The sequence below is a fragment of the Habropoda laboriosa genome, unplaced genomic scaffold (genome assembly GCF_001263275.1).
Source record: "Habropoda laboriosa isolate 0110345459 unplaced genomic scaffold, ASM126327v1 scaffold135, whole genome shotgun sequence".
NCBI lineage: Eukaryota > Metazoa > Arthropoda > Insecta > Hymenoptera > Apidae > Habropoda > Habropoda laboriosa.
Genome location: NW_017100232.1, coordinates 16,157 through 25,708, shown reverse-complemented (window position 1 = coordinate 25,708; position 9,552 = coordinate 16,157). Strand labels below are relative to the sequence as shown.

The following is a 9,552-nucleotide window of genomic DNA, read 5'->3' as shown; positions in this document are numbered from 1 at the left end:
CTGGGAGAGCACGTGACGTCGTCCCAGAACGAGGATAAATTCTCGTTACAATCCAGCCGTCTCTCTCTCCGAGCGAAGGTGTCGCGTTCGCGAAATTGCCAACGGACATCTTAATTGCTTGTAATCCATGACTAAAACTGATGTAGCTAATTAACCATCTACCACTCGGAGCAAGCCTAAATTCGAGGTTAAAGAGACAAACGTGAGCCACTTTGTTTTCTATTATTTTGTCAAACATGTTCGACGTGTCTACCATTCTCGTAAATCTCCTTTTAGAAATTCACACTCGACCCTTTCCATGGTATTTCGTTAGGTGTAAAGACAGTGAAAATAGACAGTACTCTCCGTCTTCGAATTGTACAGCGTGTCCATAAAAGAACGCACCCATTTCTTTCCCCAAAAGTAACAGTGTGTCCAGTGCCAAATGTACCAAGCAGTGGTTGCGAAAATTTCTCACTCGACGTACCGTCAGTTTTTGCAAAATAGCGCCGACTAAACGATAAAAAGCGTTTTGGGTGGTAAAATACCGGAAAACGATACTCTGTTATCACACCTCAACGCAATTTTCATTTTTCATTCACGGAGTGTGTAAGGTACGACTATACGCTTGAAAACCTGCAGAGATTATCTCCATTTCTGTGACAGAAAGCATCATCGTACCACATCGTAGAGCCGAGGATAAATTTTTAAAAAGGATACGATCTTTCGTGGTCACGCTGTATAATTTGAACCCTTTCGTTGCTAATTTGTTACACACAATTGTATTCGTGCCCTGTGTGAAGTTTATGGATACTCTGTATATTTCAAGCATCAAAACCTCTGTATTCAAAACGGTACACCATCCTGAAGCGTCTAAAAGCAGGTAAAATTCGAGAATCTTTTTCACAGGTAACTATTAACAGAAAACTTCATTTTGTAATATGTTTACTCGTCAAAAATTGGAGAGAACAGCTGAAAGTAACATTTACATCCTCTGAAATAAATTGCAACTTTTCGCTTAGCAGTTAAACCCATGAAAAAAGAAAATCCCACACTTTTCCTCTTTTTTAAGAGCCTCAGGGTGGTACGCCCGGCTTGATAAAATTCAAGGAAATCTAACGTTGCTACCTAGGTTCGACGATCGAATCAATCGTATTGAAAGAAGCTGACGCACAAAGAGAGAGCGATGTGAATCAGCGGTGAGAAAAGGGCACCCAAGAGTAGCAAAGTGTGCAACGACAAAGGAGAAGAGCAACGAAAGGGTGAGAAACACGGATGCGACACGTCGGTAATGACTTTCGACGTCGCGGACGGTTGGTTAATTACGCAGGCAACACTCTGCCAGGTACGATGACGGTCAGTGGTGCGTTGATCAGTGGGGCGTACCTAAAAAGTAAGCGTGACATATCGACGTTAAGCGTGGAATCGGCGGGAACACCGCCTTGTTCCACGGATTAGCCATCCGTGTTAGCCACAAAATTAGAGAGAGAGAGAGAGAGAGAGAGAGAGAGAGAGAAACAGAGACAGAGAGAAACAGAGAGATATATGTGGAAAAACAGGAGAATAGGCGGAGAGAAGTATAGAGATAGAAGATAGGCAGAGAAAGAGAGAGACACAACATGGTGTGCACGTCGTACTTTCCTCTCGATAACGGTAGCAATAAAGATCGGTAAAGTGTAGCTTAATTCTGAGCGTGTTGTGTGTGATTGTCGGGCGTGTTTCAAAGATCTCGTCCGAGACCTTACAAGGACAGACACGAACAAATTAGAGAGAAAGACACATTGAGAAATAGCACCAAGAGAGCTAGAAAAGGAGGATCGATGAAGGGACGAGTGGAAAGTAGAAGGATGATTTCGAGTGTGTAAGTGTTGGCAATAGTTAGCAAATCGCCTGTACGTTCGAGTGGACGAAAATGTCACCGGTGTCCTCTTGTTCTATTCTTCTGAAATTCAATGGTAAATATCTTCTATTTAAGGTGGCTAAAAAAAAAACACGTTCAACGTATAGTTTTCTTCTATTTGTAAAATTCCTAGCAGTGAACGAGGGAGAACAAAGAAGCCACAAAGCGCAAAAGATATCTCTCCTTCGCTCCCGTTAAACAACCTCCCCCAACTTGGTGAGACGCGCGACAAACGAAAGCTTGGTCGGACTCTCGCAAGCGAATAAAGAGAGGTTGAATTGAGGATGAGGACAGTGGGGAGGGACTGCGCTCAGGGACCTCCACAGCACACGGGTGAACGGGAGGACATGCAACCGCAGGTGGTGGCAGGTGCAGTCACGAGCACACCGTGTATAATATCCAGGACGACATCGCGGCGCGTGTTCTTCGAGAGAGCTCGAAAGCTCGCTAGAGCAAACACGTATAATATAATACACACGCTCCTCGATGAATCATCCCAACTCGCGTGAAAAAGAAGACTGCTGTTCGAGGACACGTACAAGGCTGAGAGAAGAGGCACAGACGAAAGAGAACAGAGGCACAGGCGATTCAGACAAAAAGGCAGAGAGGCAAAGAAGAAGGGTGAAATAGAGAAAGAGAGAGAAAGAATAGACAGGTTGTAAATAAAGTAGGAAAGAAACAAGACAGAGAGACAGACAGACAAAGAAAGAGAGAGAGAACGTCGCTGTCGTTCGATTTTGTAGCAACAAAAATAAAAAGAAAAAAAAATGAAAAAAAAAACGTAAAAGAGAGCACAGCGATTATTTACGTGTCGCCGTCTTTTTTTTTTTAAGGTATTCTTGTAATTAGAGACAAAGAAAAATAAGACATTAAGTAGTGGTGTTTGGTCATTACCGTTCGGGTCCGGGGCAATCGGGTACAATGATTGAGGCTTTGTACTGTCGGGCCGTGGTGGTTGGTGGTTGGTTCATTGGTGGTTGGTTGGTGGTTGTTGTCGATTGTTGGTAGGGTGGTCCATTTGCCGATCGAGTCAGGGTCCGTCGTTCCGGGCAGGGCAACGGCAGGGCAACGGCAGGGCAACACCAGGGGGGCAACGCCGGGGTTGGGGCGGGGCCAGGGCACAAATCATCAACCAAGTTAGACAACACGTCTCTCACGGCTGGATTAATGTTGTTTTTTTTTCTTTCGCGGCTTAACCTTCTAACCCCTTTCATTTTACATTTCTCGAAGGATTAGGTGGATTATTTTTGGTGCAACCCTTCATCATTCCCACCCTCCTCCTAACATTTTCTTGTCTTTTCTAGGTTAGGTTTAGGTGTATTCGTTTATTCTTTCTTTTCGAGTCACGCGACCGATTTTTCTTTCTTTTTTTTTCTATCTGGAGAAATATTTGCACGGAGGTTTGTAAGTGATACGTTCACCTGTGTTCCAGTTTCCCCGAATAAAACTTCCTCTCTGTAATCCTCGCTTTCAAGGGAGAAATTCTTTTGAAGGAAAATTAATTAGAGAAATGACGCGTACAAGCAGGCACACGACACACGGAAAGAAACGTAACTACATTGTCAACGTCGAATCAACCCTCGTTATTCCCTCGTTGCTGTAAATATTCTGAAAACCTCATTCAACGACGGTCCTTCTACTTCTCCCATCCCCTTTTCCCTATATATATACATACATATGTGTGTGTGTAGAGAAAATGTATATATATTTCTCTCTTTTACACAGTTAATTGACGCCGATGCGCGTGCTCTAGGCATTTCAATTGCTAACGAAGTCGCTTAAGCATGGCTAATTAGAGGAAGTTTTAATAATTAACGCGCAATTTCGCAAAGCAGTACCTTCCTCTTCTTCGAACGATGGCGGAAGGTACGTGATCGAATTAAGAATTGGCCAGGGTCTACAGTAGCCCCGATGTTTTATAGCGTTCGCGACAAGTGTTAATCCTTTGACTGGGGATAATTCGTTTCGCGGGACGGATTTAATGCGGTGGGACATTGCCGAATTATTCATCAACCCCTTTCTGGCTTAGGTTCTTCGTTTGTACCTTGTACCGTGGTAAAGAGGTAATTCTACATTGGTCAAACTTCACTGTTAACCTTAAAATTTTTCATTTATTACTAAACTGGCGTCGATTTTTATTCGAGTGCTCAAGTGGGACGTATACGTCTAACTTGTCGTGAAAGGGTTGATCCATTTGACTGATATTGACAAATTGATAAGTAAAAATTATCACACAATTATGTCAAAAGGCGAACGTACCACCCAGAAACACATATCACTTGCGAATACTTCTCCACGTGTGTGACCCTCGTGAATCTTTCTACGCTACGTTTTCTCGTCGATCGAACCACAAGGTTCCCCAAAATGGCGCAAAAGGGGACGCACAGTGGTAGCAACGGCGGTACCAACACTACACAAAAATATCTCCCCTGAGATTTTTATTCTGTCCCTCACGATGTACCTATTCGTGACAGATATATACACCTATTGGCCTTCCACCTTTCGGGTCACGCAGCAGGTGCACCACACCGCTTCTATGGAACTCTCGAAGGCAAACGAATCGCCTTGGGCACGATTGTATTTACGAGCAGGGACAAGACCGAGTGGGGATGACTGGTTTCGTGGTCGGTTAATTTCGTACGTTTGCGCTTCATGGTCCATTCCCACCGGAAGATCACGCTTACGGTTGCCGGGAATATGTTTAAGAAGATTCTGTGTAGACGAAGAGGATGGAAACGCAATAATTGGAAAGACAAAAAGTAAGGCACGAGTTTAGGAATTTTTATGTCTGAAACTATAAGTAGAAACTGTACCGAAGCTTCTTTTTCATACTAAAATGTAAATTTAGGAATTTTTATTAACACTTTCGCTGTACTGTTCTAGCTTGCATTCTTAATATCCGTATTTTCATCAGTTTTGCGTAATACAATACATGTAATTATATATTAGATATGCAAACTGACCGTTTTGTACGATGTGTTATATATACCGGATATCCCGGTTGTTTTTGATCAAACTTTGTCAGAATGTTTTGTGTATGTAAGTGAGAAAAAAATGTTATACAAACGTTTAAACATAAAATATTATTAAAAAGTTACAACAATATGAAGTACGGTGGGAATGGTAACGGATGTGAGGTTATGACACAAAATAGGAATAGATCAGCGATATATAGATCTAGTCTGTTCATGCGAGCTGTGTTTACGATCTGAGGTTGTTGAAAGTGTGAAATTTAACTTTTGCTGGCGCCATTTTTGTCTTGTACCGTAATAATCGCAAGTTTGTTACCATTCTCCTCGTATTTCGTATTTTCTGCTATAACTCGTTAACAAAGCTTCAAACGACCTATGTTTATACAACATTTTTTTCTCACTTACACCCATAGAACATACTGACGAAGTCTTCCAAACTTGATCAGAAACAACTGGAACACCCTGTATATAACAGGGGTCTATCGTAAGAATTCGCGAACGAGTTAAAAAAAAAGTATTGACAATTCAAAAAAAAAATATATATACATATACAGCATTGAAAAATACGTATAATTAACCGAACACACTAGCCATATCCACTCTATTTCATCCCCGGAAAATTCCATCGAATTCTCGACGTCTTCGAAGATAGCATTACTTGCCAGTGCATCGAGAAATATACATATGCATACGATGGCGTGTGCACGATTTGCACGGACCTTTTCCCTTCGATTGACACGCTGAATGATGAACAGGATCGTTGATCGAATCACGTGAGCTTAAGCGAGCTTCCGCGAAAAGCTTAAGCTCACGTACATTTGTCGCGACAGTTTTGCGCGATCTGCCATTTCGTTCGAAAACTATCGCTCGGTTGGATCAGAGCGAACGAAATTTGGGGCTACCTCTCCTTCCTTACGGTTATCTTTATTTTGCTGTTTTTCTTTTCTTCTTCATTTATCGCGAACCACCTTTTCTTTTCGTAGGTGTCCCTCTGATCATTTGGTTCGTGCAGGGTGAGTCTCGTCGGCGTCTCAAGGACGGTGAAGAAAATCACCGAGGCGAACAATCGACGTTGCGCAACACACTATCGATCGTGAAGTATATATCGCGGGTAATAACGCCTGTGACGTGCCTGCTCGAATTGGACGTTCTTGCGTACCGAACCGAGAAATCGGTGTTAAATACACATGATAATATTGAAATCGAAATGATGCAGATTGTGAAAGCATAAAAGAATTCAGCGTCGATTTATAATTACTTGAACCCTTGTATATTTGTTTTCCCTTCGTCTTTTCTAATAATTCCATTCTTAAATACAATGCTGATATTAATAAAAACGAACACTATGGATTCATAGAATGATTCAAATTATTGCAAATATATAATGAAATCCACAGAAAACGGAAAACGTGGATTTCTATGATTTCTAAAAAATTGATTTTCAAATTTTTGCACATATGGAATTAAATCGGCAGCAAATGGGAAACATGGATTCCTAAAAAAATTTCCAAATTATTTTCAAATTATAGAAAATAGGAAAGTAAATCGACAGAAAAGGGAGAACGCGGATATCTAAAATTAAAATGAAATGTTCGCAAATATGGAATTAAATCGACAGAAGAGGAGAACCGTGGATTTCTAAAATTTCTAAAAAAGTTATTTTCAAATTACCGCAAATATGCAGTTAAATCGATAAGAAAATAGAAATTAACGTGGATTCCATACGAAGAGAAATCAAAATTACACGGATTACAGATCTAAAAATCAAGCAAAAATACGGAATATCTTCTTATTCCCTATTTTCCATTACACCGCGAGATGCTTGCATCCGCGCGCGTTTATATCAGCGATAAATCCTCTCGATCGAAACTGAGAGCGTCGACGATCGGCAGGCAGGCGCGTGCAACAGGCTTTACTCGCCGCCGCATCTTTAATCAACCGTTCAGGGTCGGATGCAGTTTCCACACCCACGCGTTCCCTCGGATCACGATCACGCTAACGCGATCTCCTGGACGATCGAACACGAGGGGATGAATAAAATAAATATCTCATCAATCGATGTAATCAGGAGACGAAGGAAACTTCCCAGTTCAAGAACGAAAATTGCGCCGTGATGAAAATATTTCGTACGTGTGTGTGTATGTAAATATGTAGATATAGATATATATATATAATACAAACTGCATTTCTCTAGTTCATATATGTGGTATTATACAAAAAAAAAAAAGAGAGAACATAGGAGCAAGGTATATCAAAAGCTCGATAAACACTCAGCTAGATGATCTAATTAAAAAAATAAACACAAAACAGGCTTGATAAGAGGGAGAAAAAACACTATTACTCTGGAGCTAAACGATTTGTGAATCTGCACACACGTGTTGGAAATACACTCATCGGAGTTTCCTCCCCTAAGATTCCAGCTAATCAGGAGAGCTCGATCGATCGACAATAAAAAAAAATCTGCTCGCCAACTGGAATTACATATGTATTTTCGCGAAAACGAGAAGAACCGAGAGCAAGAAGCTCGTGAAAATGAGATGATTCTATTTTGTAGAATAATGATAATAATAATACTAATAAAAATAATATCGACGATTCAGGCTATAAAATGCTTGAGGAAGTATGATCTAACAGAGTTCATCTTTCAATGTTCATGTCTCACGATCTTCTTGTTTAAATGTTTCTTTCTCCTTGTATTTTTTTTTTGTTTTCTTTTTTCGGATCGTTTTTTGTCGTTTTGTTCTGTCTGTTGTGATTGTCCTTAAGAAGTGGACGAACGACAGAGAGAACAAGACCGAGAGGGAACGACCAACTTTTGAATCAACGGGCTTACCTGACTGCGCAGTTTGGTGATGTTCTGGCCACCCTTGCCGATTATCGAACCGGCTACCTGTAACACAAATTCATTTCTCCGTTTATCGCATATCGTGGAATGTTTTTTATCTAATTTTTGGGAATAAGATCATTTGGAATACTGCAAGTTCAAAAAATATTCGGAATTATAATGCTACTATTGATCATTATTATCCCAAATACTCTAAATTTGAAAAATATTAAGAATGGGAACTCCACCATTAATAATTATGAAAAAAAAAAAATTAAAGAATTCTCAAATACTCTAAACTTGAGAAATATTAAGAATGGGAATTCTACTATCAATATTTCGCTTTATAAATCTGAGAATTCCTAAATACTCTAAACTTGAGAAATATTAAGAATGGGAATTCTACTATCAATATTTCGCTTTATAAATCTGAGAATTCCTAAATACTCTAAACTTGAGAAATATTAAGAATGGGGATTCCACTATTAATAATTATGAAAAAAATAACAGAATTCACAAATACTGGAAACATAAAAAAATATGAAGAATTGGAATTTTACTATCAATATTTCGCTTTATAAATCTGAGAATTCCTAAATACTCTAAACTTGAGAAATATTAAGAATGGGGATTCCACTATTAATAATTATGAAAAAAAAAAAATTAAAGAATTCTCAAATACTCGAAACTTGAGAAATATTAAGAATGGGGATTCCACTATTAATAATTATGAAAAAAAAAAAATTAAAGAATTCTCAAATACTCGAAACTTGAGAAATATTAAGAATGGGGATTCCACTATTAATAATTATGAAAAAAAAAAAATTAAAGAATTCTCAAATACTCTAAACTTGAGAAATATTAAGAATGGGGATTCCACTATTAACAATTATGAAAATAAAATCGAAAAATTCCCGAACGCTCTAAAATTAACCATGATCGTCGTAAATCGCCGTGACTCGAGATCCAGCCAGTTCGAGACCTCGACCTCGACCCACAGCCACCACGAACAGATCGCCCGCTCCAATTTCTCTGTTCTTTTTCGATTTTCGCGGGAATGGCCACGAATCCACCACAGAGAACAGAAGGTCGATTATATTCTCGAATATAAAAGAAAACACCCGCCACGTTCCAGCGATTAGCAAGCGATAAGGCTCGCTTGGCGCGAGCTTATTGCGACACACCACGGCGGAAAACGCAACGGCGATAATTGCTCCGGTGAATGAGATCATTCTCGAAAGGAGCGAGAACCAAATCGACCCTGACACCGACAGTCGTTTTCACGGAGGCTCCGATATATCGAGCCTACGTCTCTCGACCGCAATCGGTATTGTGCCCGATCATTGGTGCGGGACCGATCCCAATCGAAAACCAACGAGGATGAAATCGAAATGACTCTCAGAGAGAAAATGACTTGGAGAATATTTTGAAAAAAATTTCGCTTTCTGCATTCAGCATTGTTCGACCATGAATCCTTTCTTTGTTTAGAGAGATCTCTGAGTTGGAATGGAATTATGATTTTTGTAAGGATTAAAATGTTAACCTTGGTTTCTATTTCTAACCCTTCCAATGCTATCAATACCTATAATTATAATGATATTGAACAAAATATTGAACAAAAAGAGTGATTTAGTTAACGTTATATGTAGAAGGAATGTATTTCGTATAGTCGGTGGAATCGATACAGTGGGGTCTTAAAATCGGTGAGGCGTTAAAGTACACGTAATCGAAGCGCCGAAATAGCAATCTGACGATGATAAGGAGGTCGGGCCTCGTTCAGGGCCATTCGATGTCAACTGAAAATTGATTCTCTCACTGCAGTATATTCAAGAAATTTGCCTACATCTTAATTCTTAGCAGCTGCAGATTAATCTATA

At 39.8% G+C, this 9,552-nt stretch overlaps 1 protein-coding gene across 2 annotated transcripts in view; it reads right to left on the bottom strand.

Annotated features, from left to right (window-relative positions):
* The window catches only part of LOC108571637 (heterogeneous nuclear ribonucleoprotein K), a 94,094-nt gene that overhangs the window by 72,627 nt on the left and 11,915 nt on the right, over positions 1 to 9,552 (bottom strand). For both annotated transcript variants that reach the window (XM_017933726.1, XM_017933727.1), the window contains exons 3-4: positions 7,685 to 7,741; positions 2,774 to 2,817 (exon numbers count right to left, since the gene is read on the bottom strand). In XM_017933726.1, the coding sequence (XP_017789215.1) occupies positions 2,774 to 2,817; positions 7,685 to 7,741 (101 nt within the window). The remainder of the gene's footprint in view (positions 1 to 2,773; positions 2,818 to 7,684; positions 7,742 to 9,552) is intronic.